Source organism: Globicephala melas, chromosome 3, assembly GCF_963455315.2.
Source record: "Globicephala melas chromosome 3, mGloMel1.2, whole genome shotgun sequence".
NCBI classification, from domain to species: Eukaryota; Metazoa; Chordata; class Mammalia; order Artiodactyla; family Delphinidae; genus Globicephala; species Globicephala melas.
The window spans coordinates 91513624-91535755 of NC_083316.1; the positions used below are offsets into that span (position 1 = coordinate 91513624).

Genomic DNA, 22132 nt, shown 5'->3' on the forward strand with positions numbered 1-22132 from the left:
CGTGTCCAGAGCCTGTGCTCCGCAACGGGAGAAGCCACAACAGTGAGAGGCCCCCGTACCGAAAAAAAAAAAAAAATAAGATGCTTCACGGTAGAGAAATTATTTAGCAGACATCTTTTCTTGTCTTCACTGTATGTGACCTAATTTATGAGTATCTGATTCCCAGTATTCTCTATTTTCAAGCTTCTCTCTCTGATCTATATTAGAAAAATGATAATAATGGAATAAAGAAACATGAAACAGCAAAATTAGAGTTTTCTTTCTCGAATAAGACACAGCACCTTCTTTTAGTTTTCATTCACTGAATAAAAGTAAACATTTTAGACTATGAATGATATGACCATTATTATAACAAAAAGAAACAAGAATTAGATTAGGTCACAGTGGTAGACAGTTAGCCCCAAATCCAATGATCTAAATAAAAATCTGAATACAAAAAACACAAACAAGCCCCCAATCTGCCATAACCTTATAATTGTGCTGGAAAATGAATTGTTATTAACAAATGACAATTTTTTTAAGGAATTTTCAGAGGCCAGAAAGTTGGTAAAATTTGGAAATATACAGACAGGGAATATGTTACACCAAGCAAATGATGAAAGAAAGAAGGCCAGTGCAGTAATACTAATAGCAAACAAAATAAAATTCAAGGTGAAGAGCATTAAATGGAATTAAGGAGGGCTGTTTCATACACATAAAGGAGTCAATCAAATAGAAAAAATGTGAATATTGATCTAGAAATAGAAAAAAAACCCTGCTGATGCAGCCAAATAGCAATAATCAGAATATAAGAAAGATGTGGAGGGCTTCCCTGGTGGCGCAGTGGTTGAAAGTCTGCCTGCCAATGCAGGGGACACGGGTTCGTGCCCCAGTCCAGGAGGATCCCACATGCCGCGGAGCGGCTAGACCCGTGAGCTATGGCCACTGAGCCTGCGCGTCCAGAGCCTGTGCTCCACAGCGGGAGAGGCCACAACAGTGAGAGGCCCGCGTACTGAAAAAAAAAGAAAGATGGTGGGAATAAAAACTAACTATAACTAAATAAGCTAGAAAGAAGCAAAAGCTCAAAGCATAAAATATCAAAAAAGAAATTACAGGGCTTCTCTGGTGGCACAGTGGTAAAGAATCCGCCTGTCAACACAGGGGACAGGGGTTCGAGTCCTGATCCGGGAAGATCCCACATGCCACGGAACTAAGCCCACAAGCCACAACTACTGAGCCTGTGCTCTAGAGCTTGCGAGCCACAACTACTGAAGCCCGTGCACCTAGACCCCGTGCTCCACAACAAGAGAAGCCACTGCAATGAGAAGCTGATGCACCACAACAAAGAGTAGCCCCTGCTCGCCGCAGCTAGAGAAAGCCCGCATGCAGCAACAAAGACCCAATGCAGCCAAAAATGAATAAATAAATAAATTTAAAAAAACCCCACAGTGCTGCTCAATAAAAACAAAAGCTGTCTCTTTAAAAACAATTTAAAAAATAGAGTGTAGTTAAGTTTGATCAAGGAAAAAAAAAACACAGCTGCACAAGCCTCTTAGATAGCCTCAACCACCAGAGGGCAGACAGCAGAAGCAAGAAGAACTACAATTCTGCAGCCTGTGGAACAAAAACCACATCCACAGAAAGATAGACAAGATGAAAAGGCAGAGGGGCTATGTACCAGATGAAGGAACAAGATAAAACACCAGAAAAACAACTAAATGAAGTGGAGATAGGCAACCTTCCAGAAAAAGAATTGAGAATAATGATAGTGAAGATGATCCAGGACCTCGGAAAAAGAATGGAGGCAAAGGTCGAGAAGATGGAAGAAATGTTTAACAAAGACCTAAAGAATTAAAGAACAAACAAACAGAGATGAACAATACAATAATTGAAATGAAAAACACACTAAAAGGAATCAATAGCAGAATAACTGAGGCAGAAAAGCAGACAAGTGACCTGGAAGACAGAATGGTGGAATTCACTGCTGCAGAACACAATAAAGAAAAAAGAATGAAAAGAAATGAAGACAGCCTAAGAGACCTCTGGGACAACATTAAACATAACAACATTAGCATTGTAGGGGTCCCAGAAGAAGAGAGAGAGAAAGGACCTGAAAAAATATTTGAAGAGATCATAGTCGAAACTTCCCTAACATGGGAAAGGAAATAGCCACCCAAGTCCAGGAAGTGCAGAGAGTCCCATATAGGATAAACCCAAGGAGAAACACACCGAGACACATAGTAATCAAATTGGCAAAAATTAAAGACCAAGAAAAATTATTGAAAGCAGCAAGGGAAAAACAACAAATAACATACAAGGGAACTCCCATAAGGTTAACAGCTGATTTCTCAGCAGAAAGTCTACAAGCCAGAAGGGAGTGGCATGATATACTTAACGTGATGAAAGGGAAGAACCTAAAACCAAGGTTACTCTACCCAGCAAGGATCTCATTCAGACTCGATGGAGAAATCAAAAGCTTTACAGGCAAGCAAAAGCTAAGAATTCAGCACCACCAAACCAGCTCTACAACAAATGCTAAAGGAACTTCTCTAAGTGGGAAACACAAGAGAAGTAAAGGACCTACAAAAACAAACCCAAAACAATTAAGAAAATGGTCACAGGAACATACATATCGATAATTACCTTAAACGTGAATGGATTAAATGCTCCAACCAAAGACAGGCTCGCTGAATGTATACAAAAACAAAACCCATATATATGCTGTCTACAAGGGACCCACTTCAGACCTAAGACACATACTGATGGCAAGTGAGGGGCTGGAAAAAGATATTCCATGCAAATGGAAATCAAAAGAAAGCTGGAGTAGCTATACTCATATCAGATAAAATAGACTTTAAAATAAAGAATGTTACAAAAGACAAGGAAGGACACTACATAATGATCAAGGGATCAATCCAAGAAGAAGAAGATATAACAATTATGAATATATATGCACCCAACATAGGAGCACCTCAATACATAAGGCAACTAACTGCTAACAGCTATAAAAGAGGAAATCAACAGTAACACAATAATAGTGGGGGACTTTTAACACCTCACCTACAATGATGAACAGATCATCCAAACAGAAAATTAATAAGGAAACATGAGCTTTAACTGACACAATAGACCAGATAGATTTAATTGATATTTATAGGAGATTCCATCCAAAAACAGCAGATTACACTTTCTTCCCAAGTGCACACGGAACATTCTTGGGTCACAAATTAAGCCTCAGTAAATTTAAGAAAATTAAAATCATATCAAGCATCTTTTCTGACCACAGTGCTATGAGATTAGAAATCAATTACAGGGGAAAAAACATAAAAAAACAAACACATGGAGGCTAAACAATACGTTACTAAATAACCAAGAGATCACTGAAGAAATTAAAGAGGAAATAAAAAAATACCTAGAGACAAATGACAATGAAAACACGATGATCCAAAACCTATGGGATGCAGCAAAAGCAGTTCTAAGAGGGAAGTTTATAGCTATACAAGCCTACCTCAAGAAACAGGAAACATCTGATATATACAATCTAACCTTACACCTAAAGGAACTAGAGAAAGAAGAACAAACAAAACCCAAAGTTAGCAGAAGGAAAGAAATCAAAAAGAGCAGAGCAGAAATAAATGAAATAGAAACAAAGAAAACAATAGCAAAGATCAATAAAACTAAAAGCTGGTTCTTTGAGAAGATAAACAAAATTGATAAACCATTAGCCAGACTCATCAAGAAAAAGAGGGAGAGGACTCAAATCAATAAAATTTGAAATGAAAAAGGAGAAGTTACAACAGACACCACAGAAATACAAAGCATCCTAAGAGACTACTGCAGACAACTCTATATAGGCCAATAAAATGGACAACCTGGAAGAAATGGACAAATTCTTAGAAAGGTATATCCTTCCAAGACTGAACCAGAAAGAAGTAGAAAATATGAACAGACCAATCACCAGTAATGAAATTGAAACTCTGACTAGAAAGCTTCCAACAAACAAAAGTCTAATACCAGATGGCTTCACAGGTGAATTCTATCAAACATTTAGAGAATAGCTAACACCCATCCTTCTCAAACTCTTCCAAAAGATTGCAGAGGAAGGAACACTCCCAAACTCATTCTATGAGGCCACCATCACCCTCATACCAAAACCAGACAAAGATACTACAAAAAAAGAAAATTACAGACTAATATCACCAATGAATATAGATGCAAAAATCCTCAACAAAATACTAGCAAACAGAATCCAACAACACATTAAAAAGATCGTACACCATGATCAAGTGGATCAAAGGGATTTATCCCAGGGATGCAAGGATTCTTCAATATATGCAAATCAATCAATGTGATACACCATGTTAACAAATTAAAAAATAAAAACCATATGATCATCTCAATAGATGCAGAAAAAGCTTTTGACAAAATTCAACACCCATTTATGATAAAAACTCTCCAGGAAGTTGGCATAGAGGGAACCTACCTCAACATAATAAAGGCCGTATAAGACAAACCCACAGCCAACATCGTTCTCAATGGTGAAAAACTGAAAGCATTTCCTCTAAGATCAGGAACAAGACAAGGATGTCCACTCTCACCACTATTATTCAACATAGTTTTAGAAGTCCTAGCCACGGCAATCAGAGAAGAAAAATAAAAGGAATACAAATTGGAAAAGAAGAATTAAAGCTGTCACTGTTTGCAGATGACATGATACTATACATAGAGAATCTTAAAGATGCTACCAGAAAACTACTAGAGCTAATCAATGAATTTGGTAAAGCTGCAGGATACAAAATTAATGCACAGAAATCTCTTGCATTCCTATACACTAAGATGAAAAATCTGAAAGTGAAATTAAGATAACACTCCCATTTACCACTGCAAGAAAAAGAATAAAATACCTAGGAATAAACCTACCTAGAGAGACAAAAGACCTGTATGCAGAAAACTATAAGACACTGATGAAAGAAATTAAAGATGATACCAACAGATGGAGAGATATACCATGTTCTTGGATTAGAAGAATCAATATTGTGAGAACAACTATACTACCCAAAGCAATCTACAGATTCAATGCAATCCCTATTAAATTACCGATGGCAATTTTTACAAAACGAAAACAAAAAAATCTTAAAATTTTTATGAAGACACAAAAGACCCCGAATAGCCAAAGCAGTCTTGAGGGAAAAAAATGGAGCTGGAGGAATCAGACTCCCTGACTTCAGACTATACTACAAAGCTACAGTAATCAAGACAATATGGTACTGGCACAAAAACAGAAATATAGATCAATGGAACAAGACAGAAAATGCAGAGATAAACCCATGCACCTATGGTACATTAATCTATGGCAAAGGAGGCAAGGATATACAATGGAGAAAAGACAGTCTCTTCAATAAGTGGTGCTGGGAAAACCGGACAGCTACATGTAAAAAATAAAATTAGAATGCTCCCTAACACCATACACAAAAATAAACTCAAAATGGATTAGAGACCTAAATGTAAGACCGGACACTATAAAACTCTTAGAGGAAAACACAGGAAGAACACTCTTTGACATAAATCACAGCAAGATCTTTTTTGATCCACCTCCTAGAGTAATGGAAATAAAAATAAAAATAAACAAATGGGACCTAATGAAACTTAAAACCTTTTGCACAGCAAAGGAAACCATAAACAAGACAAAAGGACAACCCTCAGAGTGGGAGAAAATATTTGCAAACAAATCAATGGACAAAGGATTAATCTCCAAAATATATAAACAGCTCATGCAGCTCAATATTAAAAAAAACAAACAACCCAATCCAAAAATGGGCAGAAGACCTAAATAGACATTTCTCCAAAGAAGACATACAGATGGCCAAGAAGTACATGAAATGCTGCTCAACATCACTAATTATTAAAGAAATGCAAATCAAAACTACAATGAGGGCTTCCCTGGTGGCACAGTGGTTGAGAGTGCACCTGCCTATGCAGGGGACATGGGTTCGTGCCCTGGTCCGGGAAGATCCCACATGCTGCAGAGCGGCTGGGCCTGTGAACCATGGCTGCTGAGCCTGTGCGTCCGGAGCCTGTGCTCCGCGGTGAGAGAGGTCACAACAGTGAGAGGCCCGCGTACCGCAAAAAAAACCAAAAAACAAAAAAAAAACTACAGGGCTTCCCTGGTGGCGCAGTGGTTGAGAGTCCGCCTGCTGATGCAGGGGACACAGGTTCATGCCTTGGTCCGGGAAGATCCCACGTGCCGCAGAGCGGCTAGGCCCGTGAGCCATGGCCACTGGGCCTGTGCGTCCGGAGCCTGTGCTCCACAACGGGAGAGGCCACAACAGTGAGAGGCCCGTGAACCGCAAAAAAAAAAAAAAAAAAAAAAAAAAACTACAATGAGGTATCACCTCACACCAGTTAGAATGGGCATCACCAGAAAGTCTATGAACAACAAGTGCTGGAGAGAGTGTGGAGAAAAGGGAACCCTCTTGCACTGGTGGTGGGAACGTAAATTGATACAGCCACTATAGAGAACAATATGGAGGTTCCTTAAAAAACTAAAAAGAGAATTACCATATGACCCAGCAATCCCACTACTGCGCATATACCCAGAGAAAACCATAATTCAGAAAGACACATGCACCCCAATGTTCACTGCAGCACTATTTACAATAGCCAGGTCATGGAAGCAACCTAAATGCCCATCGACAGACAAATGGATAAAGAAGATGTGGTACATATATACAATGGTGTATTACTCAGCAATAAAAAGGAACGAAATTGGGTCATTTGTAGAGACATGGATGGATCTAGAGACTGTCATACAGAGTGAAGTCAGTCAGAAAGAAAAAAACAAACATCATATATTATTAACGCATATATGTGGAACCTAGAAAAACTGTACAAATGAACCGGTTTTCAGGGCAGAAATAGAGACAGAGAGGTAGAGAACAAACATATGGACACCAAGGGGGGAAAGCGGCAGGGGGTGGGGGTGGGGGTGTGATGAATTGGGCGATTGGGATTGACATGTATACACTGATGTGTATAAACTGATGACTAATAAGAACCTGCTATATTAAAAAAAAAAACACACCACCACCAAAACACAGATAAACTACACTGGAAAGCCAAAAGGGGTCATAATAACCAGAACGCCACATAGAGTAATGCCAATGACACTGAAAAAGAAGCAAAGAGATACTGGTTTTTGGTTTTTTTTTTAAAAGTCCTTAAGAGTCAACACTGCAAGAAGGACACTTAATCATTATGTTACAAATATTTAGTTTATATTGACTTAAGACAGCCAGGTTAAACTACTTTTAGCAATATGACTATTACACTGTACTTAAACTGCCTATTTAGCAAATACATGTTTCTACATATTTCAAATTTAGATGTACTGAATCCAAAGATATTTTAAAAGACAAGCATGGACGAATATAGTCTTAAAAAGGACTCTACACTTTCAAAACCTGTACTTTTAACATTAGAAACAGTTGTCTTCCCTGTGTATAAATGGGCCTGCACTGTTTTTGGCTCAAAACAGAACTGTTCATTATTTGATCAAATTTTCCACAGGTGGAAAATATGTGCTGGCCATGACAGGACATGACAAATTTGTTTTGTATACAAAAGTTTTCTCCCATTATAAAAACTGGACGTCGTTAGTATAAAAAAGTTACAAAACAACTGGCCAAACCAGAAAAACTAGGAGGTATTAAGAATGGTTATCTGCCTTTTCATATTATTTCTGATATACTATGTTTGTGTGTATCTTTTAAAAAATGGGATCAAAGTGTACATGCTACTTTGTATATCATAAACATTTAAAAATATCAATAAATGCTTCATTGTGTTTTTAGGAATTATATTTAGAAAACAGCACTATGCTGATGTTTCACTCTTTGCAGTCTCTTCCTTTTTCATGATCTGGAATGTGAGTCTGAATCTGGCTACACGTTAGAAACTTTCCATTGATGTGTCTCAAATCTGTCCCCAAACACTGAGCCAATTTTTCCTAGCAACAATTCTGTTGTTTATTGTTCAATGTGGATTTTTATTCAGCTTTTCTTTTGCTCCTGTTGCACAGAGACAGGTCTTCCTGCAGTTGACTAAAGAAGCAAATAATTTCCTGAAAATTTATTTTCTCTGAGCCTCCCACATGCTTCTCCGAGACTTATTCAGCAATAGTTCACTTAAGACCCATGTAGGTTTTCTTATTATTTACCTATAAACAAGGTGAGAAGTGCCCAAATTCGCTGGCTATAAACAGATAGGTGAGGGGATGGTCTTTTACACCCCCATCCTTCTATATGGTGATCAAAACCAAATTTCAGCTGCAGAGCTGACAAATATGCACAAGCCTCAGTAACATTCAGTTTCTAGCATGTATAAATATACAGTATTTGTGTTCCACTGAGATAGTACCTTCCCCTTACTTCCATTGCTTGGTCTTCTTGTTACTCACTGATAGTATATTAAACATGACTTTTCCTAGGATATACTGCTACCAACGTTTCTGCTTTCTCTAAGCTCCTCTTAAGTTCTTTACTAATCACCATTATCAAGGTATAATTATTAAGCCAATCCAGATTATAGAGGAAGATAAGTATAAATATCTTCTAAATGATGGCCTTGGCTCTTTTATGTTTTATTTTTATCATAGTTACACACAGTTGAAATAATCATTAGTTCTAAAGCCTTGTGACAATGAACAGTGGTCTTTCACACTTGCTTGCTCTGTCCCATTTCCTGCTATCTTAAGGCAAACAGTTTCATCTCCTTCAGAGGATTTTTTTTTTTTTTTTGAATTCACTTCTCTATCTCTAAATAACCTGCTTGTGTTGCTAGGTTCTGCTTTTCTTAGTTTAATGCCTCATTTATTGATTTCCTATTATGTAAGATGAGGACTGATTTCTCTTTTATCAATACTCCACCCTTAACACACCACACTCATACTGTTCCTCTATTTGTCCAATTTACATTTTATAGTTAGATAAGTTGTTCCCTATTTGCATTATTTTGACTATTAAATTATAGTCATGAGTGACAGGTGGTATACTATGATTCTTTCCTTTACAACTTCTCGTTGTCCACGGAGTATCTTTTTTTTGTTTTGTTTATTTGGTGTTCTGTGTACTTATGACACCCTCACAGTTTCTCTCCTACTGTGTAAATTTCTTTTCCTTTCAATAAATTCAAAAACATTAAGTAGTCTACTGATTTCATCTTCTTAGACTCATCTCTCCCAGAATCTTCTCAACTGTACCAACAGGGACTTGTTACTTTCTCTATCATTAGTCTCAGAATCTCCCTTCATCTTCATTCTGGGGAGTCTTTCATGTCTTTCTCTTGTATTGTATTCTTTATGTCTTGGATCCCAAATCTTCATTTTTCTTGCTTTACCTTCTCATTTTAACTATATCCACTAATAGCTTCCAGAAAACAGTATAGAGAAATACATATTTTTGATACTTTGACTACCTGAAAATGCATTCTATTCTCAAATTTAATAGGCAGTTGACTAGAGATAAATTTATAGGCTCGTGTGGTATAATAAAAAATATATATATATGGTCTTTGTCCCTTTGTTCTTTGCACAGAGCTTCAAAAACCCTTGGAATTTCTTGAGTTTGCCATGCAGATGAGGTGACCCATGGGGGATCCTTAGATAGCTTCAGGATGGGTGCTGGTCACCTGAAAGGCCAACCATGTGACTAGACGGTTGAACTAGTCAAGACTGACCTCCAGGGATGGGAAGGGTGCTGGAAACTGAGTTCAATCATGTAGCCACTTGTTTAATCAAGCATGCCTACATAATGAAACCCCAATAAAAACTCTGGACACTGAAGCTCAATGCAGCTTCCTGCTTGGTGAACACAAAGATGTCCTGGGAGAGTGATGTGTCCAGATTCCATGAGAGATCACGGAAGCTCTGCATCCTCCACCCTCACCTTCTCTAGGTCCTGCCTTATGTGTCTCACTCGGCTGTTCCTGATCTGCATCCTTTATAATAAAACTGTAATCATAAGTGTAGAACTTTTACTGAGTTCTGAGTCACTGAAGTGAATTATCAAACCTAAGGCTGTTGTAGGACACCCCAAATTTGCAGAAGTATGGGAGGCTTGGCATCTGAAGTGGGCGTAGTCTTGTGAAGGGCTCTGCCCTTAATCTGTAAGGTCTAGGCTCCCTCCAAGTAGTTAATGTCAGAACTGAACTGTAGTGCAATACACCCACTTGGGTAGAATTTATAACAAGCTGGGCAGAGTGCAGATGGTTTGGGACACCTGAAACTTGCCTGGTACCTGAAGTGAGGGCAGTCTTGTGAATGACTTTACCCTTAAATGTAGGGTCTACGCTAAGTCTGGGTAGTGTCAGAACTGATTTGAACTGTAGGACAACTAGTGGTGTCAGAGAACTGGTTTGGGAACATAGCTGAAAATAATCTTACAGAAGTTTTAAGAAATTGCTACTCTACTTCCCAGATTCCAGTGTGCTGTTTATATACCTAAAGACATTTGTATTCCTGTTTCTTTGTGTGAAATTTGTTTTCTTCTCCTTCTCTACAAGGTTTTAAGATTTACTCTTTATTCTCAGTGAGATGAAATTTCATCATGATGTACCTAGTGTGGGATTTTCATCTGTGGCACTGGATACTGGGGAGACCATTTTATCTGGAAAACTATGCCCTTCAGTTCTGGGGAATTTTAATTTATTTTTAGGATTTCCTTCCTCTAGTTTGTCCATTCTCTTTCTGGAACCCCCTTTTTATTTGGATATTGAACCCTCCTAGAATGATTCTCTGACTTTCTTATCTTTTCTATTTTCCATTGCGTTATTCCTTTGTGCTATTTTCTGAGAAATTTATCTTTTAACCTTTCTGTTGAGATTTTCATTTCTACTATTACAATTTTAATTCCCAAGAACTCTTTTTTAAATTCTCTGAATGTTCCTTTTGTATACCATTATTTTCTCACTTTATGGATAAATTATCTTTTATCTTGAGAATATTAATGTTAGTTCTACTTTTCTTAAGTTTTTTTCTTCTTGTATAGTCTTTATTTCCATTAAATCTTTTTTATTAGAAACTTTCTTAAAATCTCTGGTGGTCTTTAGCTGTCTAGCCATATTTAGGAATGGACGGCCTATGAAGCTCTATGCCTAAAGGATGGAGTCTGTCAGCTGTAGCCATCCAGTAGGGTGGTCTAGCTGGGATGTTTTATTGAGGAATCCTCCAGTGTCAGTACCTTTAGGTCTCTTCCTGGGTTAGTCACATTTCTTAGAGAAGTTGCTTCTAGAAACTTGCCTGTATTATAAAGCTGGATGCCAATGAGGGTTTCAGCATTCAGTAAGGAAATTTTCACTTATTTCAGTTTTTAGTATGATACCTCCCTCCCAACTTCAACTATACTAGGATTACCCTTATCCAAAGACCCTTTGTTTTACCTTTTCCAGAATAATCTCTCAGCTTTTGCTGAGACTGGAAAGTAGCAGTCACTTAGCCATGCAGAGTTGAAGAGAGGTTCTGGAGGCTCCACCGGCTTCTTAAACTTTCAGTCATCCTCTTGCTTTTAACCTCTTTCTTAATCCCCACATCCAGAGGTAGCATATCCAGGTGTAACCAATTCTGGAAACTTGTAGGACTCCACAGTGTAAAATGGGTTGCTTCCTGACTTCCTACTGCTGACTCAGGGGTCAACTCTCTACCATAAGCTAGAAGAGTAATTTGTTTACCTGCTTTCTAGCTCCCCAAATTTTATTGATGTCACCTCCCCTGGTATTTGTGATTTTTCATTTTATCCTTTTACTGCCATTTTAATGGAGTTTGTAGAGTAAGCATAGATATATGTGTATGATCAATTCTTACTATGGATTACATACAAAGAGATAGCTTATTTACAAATTGTTAGTAGCCAAATTAAGTTAGTTATCTGATTATACGAAAACAGATAACTGAAGTAAGGTATCTGTATTTATGGCTCTATAAATTTTAACTGCCTTAAAGTTAGAAGAAACCAAAGTAGTAAAGGTTTTTGAAATCTATTTAATTTAGTGAAAAAACTTATAAACTTATTAAGTGTCTCAATTCTTTAGAGCACCTATTTCAATGATGCCACGTTAATTATACCTATTTCCTCTTCTTAGAATAACTACCTATATTTATGTCTGCAAACAAAAGAGACAATTTACTAACCTCTGCTTCTGTTGCTTGGGACTGTAAAAGCTGTCGTATACGAAGTATGTCCTTCTCTATTTGTTGAATTCTGGTTATTCTTCGCTAAAATAAAATAAGTAACCAAATTAGATCTATTTTTATTAAAAACATTAGTTTAAATAACCGTACTATGGTTACCACTTAACAGCTTAGGGTTATACCAAATCACTCTTATATAAGAATTAGATATGCATATATATTCATACACTGATGACATATTAGGATCAGTTCAATTTTTTTTAAAATCTAACTTTATACAACAGATCTCTAGATCTACTTAGGAAAACTATAAAAATACACGTCATATATCAAATTGTATGATGCATAGAGTGTGAAATTGGTATTTAAAAGCTAGTCTCAAAAACTACTTCAACAAAGAGAAAATTACATCTGAATTTAATCTTCTATATTAATCCAGATGTCAGTACAGTGTAATGGATTTATACAAAGCATGGTATACCTGTAAAGGGAAAGAGCAGCTGATTTGTTTTAAAAACATCAGGCTTTAAACAGTAAGAATAATCTTCCCCCAAATTATTCTTATTACAAGTCAGTGGTACCTTTCAGATTTAGCTTTCCCAAATACCTACTGCAGCTAAACATTATTTTTATTCCCAACACTAAGATCACAATGATGGTAAGAGCTACTGCTCTGCCCATATCCTGAGACCTTCAAGTGAACACAAAGTAGTAACTACAGATCAAACAATGTGGAACTGAAAAAATGTGGGAAAAGTGTTTTCAAGTATATGTTTTAAAAACAAGTACTGCCGGGGGCTTCCCTGGTGGCACAGTGGTTGAGAGTCCGCCTGCCAATGCAGGGGACACGGGTTCGTGCCCCGGTCTGGGGAGATCCCGCATGCCACGGAGCAGCTAGGCCCGTGAGCCATGGCCGCTGAGCCTGCGCGTCCGGAGCCTGTGCTCCGCAACGCAAGAGGCCACAACAGTGAGAGGCCCGCGTACCGCAAAAAATGGGGAAAAAAGTGTTAGAAGCTAGATGGAGTCATTTCCAAACTTTTATGATTATGCACCCATCAATAAAAGATTTCTGAGCATGTATACCTCAATAGATAAATAATAAAAGTACTGTAACAAATAGCTTTAAGTATATATAGTTATAAAACTTACATATAAAACTTACCCTTTGAGCATATCTAATTTTGCTGAAATACAATGTCTTTACGATTTTATTGCCATAGTAAAAATGCTTACGGTTGCTATTTTCCAATGTTATGATAAACAAACACAGAAAAGCTCAAAAGAGTTGCACTCACCAAAAAAGAATCCTTCCTCCCTCCCTTCTTTCCTTCCTTTGTAACACTATAACTGTGCTGATCCTATATCATAATTCTGAAAATAGTGAACCTAAGGTAAATAGTATTCTTTAATTAAGAAATTTTACCACATCCAATTTTCATCATGAAAACATGCTGAAGAAGAAATACCTGTGCTTTTGGTAGCTTTCTAAAGAGACTGCAAAGATGAGTGATCACCTCTACATCAGATGGTAAATACTTCCTGGCATTACATAAGCAATGAAACTACATACAATTAGTGGCTTTGTAATATTTTATTGTTCTCCTCTCTCTATGTAACTAGCTCCCCTTCACCAATAAAGTCCTAAGTCAACATTTTTAATACTCAGAGGATGAAAAAGGAAATCATATCTAACACTCCTCTCCACAGAACTACATTTCTGTATTGCTATTAGGTCACTAAATCCTGAAGTCAAATCTGAGCCTTGATGATTTCTGACACAACAACCTTTGTGCTTCTGTTACTCAACAGGAAAATGGAAGAAGCCAGTAGAATTTCTTTCCATTCTCTATATGACAATCTTGAATATTTATGAAATTATGTTTAACGAAAAATGCTTACTTGTTCTGGCATATGGAGATGGTATTACTTTTGCAAAACTGATTTAAAAAAATAATATAGTAATATAGTTCAATATGAATTCAGGACAACTCTCAACAAATTAGGAATAGAAGGTAAATTCCTTAACTTGATAAATGGTATCAAAAACCTTGAGTAAACAACATACTTAATGGTGAAATTTCAGAAGGATTCCTTTTAGAGCCAAGAGAAGATGAAGAAGACAAATTATCACTGCTTTTTATTCAAAGATGTATTAGAGTTCTTATTTAATAGAAAGAGGAAAAAAAAGGACTGGAAAAGACAAAATTGTCATTACTTGCAAACAAAATAACAGTTGGAATGGAAAATCCAAGAAAATCTTAAACTACTAAGACAATCTATTAAAAGAGTTCAGGAAGACTGCTGGACACATAAATCAAATTTAGTAATGTAATTAAAGAAAATCCCATTCACAATGCAACAAAAACTGTAAGATATCTAGGAATAAATGTAAAAAAAAAGATGTGTAAGAGTTTTATGAAGAATATTACGAAACTTTTTTGAAGGACATAAAATAAGACCTAAATGAACGGAGAGATAAAAAATTAATAACAATACCTAATATTTCCTGAGTGTTTGCTGGATTCCAAGTGTTTTACATATATTAACTCATTTAATCCTCACATTTTACAGGGAATCATTATTTGTATTTTACCAATGGGAAAACTGAGACAGAGAGTTTACCCAAGATCCCAGTGCTGATACGTGACAGGTAGGGAATTAGAACCCCGGAGGACTGGCTCCAGAGTCACCCTTTCAACCAAGAACCAATCTTTATATTGTAAAGCTATAAATTCTCCTCAAATTAATTATAAATTCAATGTAATTCTAATCAAAAGCCCATAAGGCTTTTCCTTGAATTTGATGAGTAACAAAACAGAATATAAACACATTTTTACAAACAAAAATAAGAAGGACTCACCCTCCTAGGTACCAAGATTAATAAAGCTATAGCAAATAAAACAAATGTGGTTATCAGCGCAGGGACAGAGAAGCTAAAACAGACTAACAGAATGGAGTCTACAAATATCCAGCAAATACAAACTTCTCAGATGCCAGAGACAGCATTACCAATCCATGGGAAAACAGTGGCACATCCAGCAAGTGATAATGGGAAATTTAGTTAACAACATAAATATGCATCGATCTGTGTATATCTGTGTTATGTATATGTGTATACATAATTAATTACATATTATATAATTAATAATATATATTTATTAAATAATCAAAATTACATTGTATATATTAAATAAGTATATATACATTGATATAAAAATCATATGTGTGTGTGTATATATATATATATATATATAATTAGATTCCTACTTCCAAAACATATATAATAGCAAATGTGAGATGAATTAAAGACCTAATTGTAAAAATAAAACATTAAAACTATTAGGAAAAAATACGAGGGTATCTTTAAGGATAGGAAAAGATGTATAAATAGGTCAAAGAAAGCACAAATATTGCAATACAATTAATTTAGCTTTATAACAAAAACTAATTTTGTTATCATGAAGCTAAAGTAGGTAACATATTTGGCAGGGAGGGGTTGTGATATACATTATGTATAACAGATTGGTATCTAGAGGATATTAAAATACCTCTCAAATACATAAGAATAAGACATTTAACATAATAGAAAATGGGCAAAGGATATGGAAAAATGACAAAATGAAAATCTAATAAATACATGAAAAGATAATCAGCTTCAGCAGTACTCATGGAAGTACAAACTAAATGACAAGATAATGCTTCAAATGCCCACTGACTGTTAATTATAAAATGTGACTCATAATTGCTGAAAAAATCAGGTAAAAGAAACGGGAATTCTCACATATGACTAGGAGAAATGTAAACTGATAAAATCATTTTGAGTGCAATTTGGCACACACTATTCAAAACACTCATACCTTATGACCAGCAATTACGCTTTTAGGTATACACCCTAGAGCAGAGGTCAGCAAATTAGGGCTTGGTAGCCATCTGTATTTATGAATTAAGTTTTACTGAAACACAGCCATGCCCATCTGCTTATATATTGTCATCTATGGTTACCTTCTTGCTACAAAGGCAGAGCTGAGTAGTTACGACAGAGACCATATGGCCACAAAGTCTAAAATATTTACCATACAGCTCTTTAAGAAATAGACTGATTCTTGAACTAGAGAAACTGTTGCGCACGTTTACAGGATATGAATAAGTATGTTTATCAGAGTTGTTTTAACAGTGAAAAATTAGGCATAGAGGAGAGCAGGCACCACCATACTAGGTGCAAATATGTGTTGAACAAATAATGGAGAAAATAAATAACCAAACTGTTAACAGAGATAGCTAGAGACTAACACATGCGTGGGCAAGAGTGGATTTTGTTTCAACTTTCCCTAAATTGTTCCCCAGTCATTCGTATGTTTTACTGGTCATTTACATTTTCTTTTCAATAAATTGAATGATTACATCCTCTGTCCATATAAAAAAGAGTTCTCGGGCTTCCCTGGTGGCGCAGTGGTTGAGAGTCCGCCTGCCGATTCAGGGGACATGGGTTCGTGCCCCGGTCCGGGAGGATCCCACATGCCGCAGAGCGGCTGGGCCCGTGAGCCATGGCCGCTGAGCCTGCGCATCCGGAGCCTGTGCTCTGCAGCAGGAGAGGCCACAACAGTGAGAGGCCCGCGTACCGCCAAAAAAAAAAAAAAAAGAGTTGTCTTTTTCTTATTGTTTGTAGGAATTCTTATAGCACAGGGATATTAACCTTTTCCCCTTACGTGTACAAATATTTTCCCTTAGTTTATTTTCTGCAGGATGAATGTTTTAAATTTTTATGAAATAAATCCTGTTTCCCACCCTGCCTTTATTGCTTATGTTTCCATTCTTAATTAAGATCTCTCTTGTTCTATATTTTCTATTAATTTGTTTATTTTTTACATTTAGATATTTAATCCACCTATAATTGTTCATGTACAAGATGTGAGTTAGGGATCTAATTCAATTTCTCTTCTACCAAACAGGTTCCTAGTTATACCTATGCGTTTATTGAGTTATTTACCATTTCCCCCCAAATTTATAACTTTTATCATTAAAAGATTCCATATTTTCTTATATCTTTTTCTAGTCTCTATTCTGTTCTATTTGCCTACGTCTATACCTGTGCTATCATACTGTGATCACTACAACACCTTTACAGTAAGTTTTAACAAATGGTAAGGTAAATCCTCACTCATAATTTTCTTAAATATTTTTGGAAATTTTTACTTTGCAAACTTTAGAATCCTTTTTCTGGGCTCCAAAAAAAATTTAAGGTTATGACTGGAATTGTATTATATATCAACTTTTTAAAGGAAGACATTTTTAGGATGTTAAAGTCTTCCCACCTAGGCTTCCTTATTTATTTTTTTCAGCAACAGAGACATCAATGGTTTAATGGATTGGGGGATCTTACACACCTGAAGCAAGGTCCTGGAGTGACACCCCACCATGTGCAGCGGACAGCGGGCAGGACATTGCAGCGGGTTTCCCTCCCGGTGGAAGGGGAGATTTGCTAGTTATAGGGAGAATTACCTCAGGTGGGCTCATTAGTTACCAGGGAAGTCAGCAGAAACTAGCAGAGGGGGAAGTCCCTCACTGCCCCATTGATGAGAGCAATCACCAGCTGGGGCCTGGGGCAAGCCTGCAGGAAGGTCAGTCATGTGAATGGGGTGTAGGTGAAGCAGGCACTGGTTGAGCAGGGGATGTACAGAGAGCAAGACAACAGCCATCCTGGGTGGCCTGATCATACCGCTCCACCCCTCCATACCCTGCATGACACTTACCAACTGGGTTCGCCCCTCTTCCGTGATTCCCTGGGGTCAGGTACGTAGGGGGCACTTCAACCAGATACCCCAAATACAATACAGACAGCAGCATAGGCTCCTCTATTTTTAAGGCCATATTTTGCATCCTTTAGCAATTTTATATTTTTCTTCATGTGGGTATGTTCCAGGTATTTTAAAGTGTCCTGTTACTGTAAACAGGTCGTCCTACCCCATCTTCCATTTCCAAGTGGTAGCTATTGCTACTAGAGAAAACCTACTAATTTTTAATTTTTGTAATGTACCTTAACTCCAGCCACCTTACTCAATTCTCTCATTACCTGAAATATTTTTTGACTCTTCTCTACAGCTTTTCTAGGCAAACAACCATATAATTTACAAATGACAATTATTTGGTCTCTTCCCTTCTAGTTGGAAAATAGTGTAGTATTTAAACAACTTATTTTCTTTCTAACTGAATTAGTGGACCTCCAAACACAGTTAAGTAATAGTGATGACAGCAAGCACCCAACCATATTAATGAGTGCAATGGTAATAATCTTATTATTTCTCTATTCAAGTTAATATAAAGTTGGCTTCTGGTTTCTGATACATAATTATTCCTTAAAAAACTTTTACTCTATTCTTATTTTATTTGGAATTTTTATCCATCCTTTCCCCTTGCAAATGAGATCCCACATTTTCTTCTCATGGCTTCTTCAGGTCTTCCTAGGATCCACTTCCCTATGCTCATTAGCTGGCCATAGTCTTACATGTTGAGTCATTTAAACAGAGAGTTAGGAGGGAAAGATGTACTGTGGACAATTACTAACAAATAGCTAACAGAAGCTAGCTATCAGCTACCAGAAGAGGAGCATCTAATTCTTCTTCCCTCATAATTCCAAGGCATAGCAGAACAGTATCAGGGAAATTAAATATGAAGGCAGAATTATGTGAACACTGGTTATGTTGCCCAGCAGCCATCGTAAATTTTTTTTAACGTTTTTATTGGAGTATAATTGCTTTACAATGGTGTGTTAGTTTCTGCTTTATAACAAAGTGAATGAGCTATACATATACACATATCCCCATATCTCCTCCCTCTTGCATCTCCCTCCCTCCCACCCTCCCTATCCTACCTCTCTAGGTGGTCACAAAGCACCAAGCTGATCTCCCTGTGCTATGCGGCTGCTTCCCATGAGCTATTTTACATTTGGTAGTGTATATATGTCCATACCACGCTCTTTCTCCCAGACTACCCTACCCCCTCCCCATATCCTCAAGTCCATTCTCCAGTAGGTCTGTGTCTTTATTCCCATCTTGCCCCTAGGTTCTTCAGAACTTTTTTTTTTTTAATTCCATATATGTGTGTTAGCATACAGTATTTGTTTTTCTCTTTCTGACTTACTTCTCTCTGTATGACAGACTCTAGGTCCATCCACCTCACTACAAATAACTCAATTTCGTTTCTTTTTATGGCTGAGTAATATTCCATTGTATATATGTACCACATCTTTATCCATTCATCTGTTGATGGACACTTAGAATGCTTCCACGTCCTGGCTACTGTAAATATAGCTGCAGTGAATATTGTGGTACATGACTATTTTTGAATTATGGTATTCTCAGGGTATATGCCCAGAGGTGGGATTGCTGGGTCATATGAGAGTTCTATTTTTAGTTTTTTAAGGAACCTCCATATTGTTCTCCATAGTGGCTGTATGAATTTACATTCCCACCAACAGTGCAAGAGGGTTCCCTTTTCCCCACACCCTCTCCAGCATTTATGGTTTGTAGATTTTTTGATGATGACCATTCTGACCGATGTGAGATGATATCGCATTGTAGTTTTGATTTGCATTTGTCTAATGATGTTGAGCATTCTTTCATGTGTTTGTTGGCAATCTGTGTATCTTCTTTGGAGAAGTGTCTCTTTAGGTCTTCTGCCCATTTTTGGATTGGGTTGTTTGTTTTTTTGATATGGAGCTGCATGAGCTGCTTGTATGTTTTGGAGATTAATCCTTTGTCAGTTGCTTCATTTGCAAATATTTTCTCCCACTCTGAGGGTTGTCTTTTCGTCTTATTTATGGTTTCCTTTGCTCTGCAAAAGCTTTTACGTTTCATTAGGTCCCATTTGTTTATTTTTGCTTTTATTTCCATTTCTCTAGGAGGTGGGTGGGTCAAAAAGGATCTTGCTGTGATTTATGTCATAGAGTGTTCTCCTTATGTTTTCCTCTAAGAGTTTGATAGTGTCTGGCTTTACTTTTAGGTCTTTAATCCATTTTGAGTTTATTTTTGTGTATGGTGTTAGCGAGTGTTCTACTTTCATTCTTTTACATGTAGCTGTCCAGTTATCCCAGCACCACTTATTGAAGAGGCAGTCTTTTCTCCACTGTATATTCTTGCCTCCTTTATCAAAGATAAGGTGGGGCTTCCCTGGTGGCGCAGTGGTTGAGAGCCTGCCTGCCGATGCAGGGGACTTGAGTTCATGCCCAGGTCCGGGAAGATCCCACATGCCACGGAGCGGCTGGGCCTGTGAGCCATGGCTGCTGGGCCTGCGCGTCCGGAGCCTGTGCTCCGCAACGAGAGAGGCCACAACAGTGAGAGGCCCGCGTACCATTAAAAAAAAAAAAAAAAAAGGATAAGGTGACCATATGTGCATGGGTTTAACTCTGGGCTTTCTATCCTGTTCCATTGATCTATATTTCTGTTTTTGTACCAGTACCATATTGTCTTAATTACTGTAGCTCTGTAGTATAGTCTGAAGTCTGGGAGCCCGATTCCTCCAGCTCCGTTTTTCTTTCTCAAGATTGCTTTGGCTATTTGGGGTCTTTTGTGTTTCCATACACATTGTGAAATTTTTTGTTCTAGTTCTGTGAAAAATGCCAGTGGTAGTTTGATAGGGATTGCACTGAATCTATAGATTGCTTTGGGTAGTATAGTCATTTTCACAATGTTGATTCTTCCAATCCAAGAACATGGTATATCTCTCCATCTGTTGGTATCATCTTTAATTTCTTTCATCAGTGTCTTATAATTTTCTGCATACAGGTCTTTTGTCTCCTTAGGTAGGTTTATTCCTAGATATTTTATTCTTTCTGTTGCAATGGTAAATGGGAGTGTTTTCTTGATTTCACTTTCAGATTTTTCATCATTAGTATATAGGAATGCAAGAGATTTCTGTGCATTAATTTTGTATCCTGCTACTTTACCAAATTCATTGATTAGCTCTAGTAGTTTTCTGGTAGCATCTTTAGGATACTCTATGTATAGTATCATGTCATCTGCAAACAGTGACAGCTTTACTTCTTCTTTTCTGATTTGGATTCCTTTTATTTCTTTTTCTTCTCTGACTGCTGTGGCTAAAACTTCCAAAACTATGTTGAATAACAGTGGTAAGAGTGGGTAACCTTGTCTTGTTCCTGATCTTAGTGAAAATGGTTTCAGTTTTTCACCACTGACGACGATGCTGGCTGTGGGTTTGTCATATATAGCCTTTATTATGTTGAGGTATGTTCCCTCTATGCCTACTTTCTGGAGGGTTTTTATCATAAATGGGTGTTGAATTTTGTCAAAAGCTTTCTCTGCATCTATTGAGATGATCATATGGTTTTTCTCCTTCAATTTGTTAATACGGTATATCACATTGATTGATTTGTGTATATTGGAGAATCCCTGCATTCCTGGGATAAACCCCACTTGATCATGGTGAATGATACTTTTAATGTGCTGTTGGATTCTGTTTGCTAGTATTTTGTTGAGGATTTTTGCATCTTTGTTCATCAGTGATAGATGCATGATCTTTGTGCATCTTTGTGACATCTTTGTCTGGTTTTGGTATCAGGGTCATGGTAAATTATTCTTATTTTGAACTAGTGTCAAAGTAAAGACAGACTTTAACATATCTCTAATAATAAAATTTAATCAATGGTAACAGAGCTGTAATTCATTAGATTCTTAATAGCTCTCTAGCTAGTGCTGTTTCACAGTTTAATAATAAATAAGTTACCTGTGCTCGTTTTTCCATATCCTGGCAAGTACCCAGTTGTTCTTCCATTGCAACTCTGATTTGCCTTGCTTCATATTCCAATTGCCTTCTGGTCATATCTGTCTGTAAGGAAAACTAAAACCACAAATAAAATGGAAACATTAATATCTTGTGTGTTTATCAGTAAAAATAAAAAAGCATGTAAGTACCAATAAAGAACATGAATAAGCAAATATGTAAGTTACTGTGCATGAG

The 22132-nt window shown here is 37.0% G+C and overlaps 1 protein-coding gene across 19 annotated transcripts in view; it reads right to left on the minus strand.

The window, feature by feature from the left end:
- Positions 1 to 22132, minus strand: part of APC (APC regulator of WNT signaling pathway) — a 138853-nt gene that overhangs the window by 45145 nt on the left and 71576 nt on the right. For 14 of the 19 annotated variants that reach the window (XM_060296110.1, XM_060296107.1, XM_060296103.1 and 11 more), the window contains 2 exons: positions 21899 to 22012; positions 12161 to 12244 (listed from right to left, as the gene is read on the minus strand). In XM_060296110.1, coding sequence (XP_060152093.1) covers positions 12161 to 12244; positions 21899 to 22012 — 198 coding nt within the window. The remainder of the gene's footprint in view (positions 1 to 12160; positions 12245 to 21898; positions 22013 to 22132) is intronic. The other 5 variants (XM_060296109.1, XM_060296112.2, XM_060296118.2 and 2 more) reach the window with 1 other exon arrangement.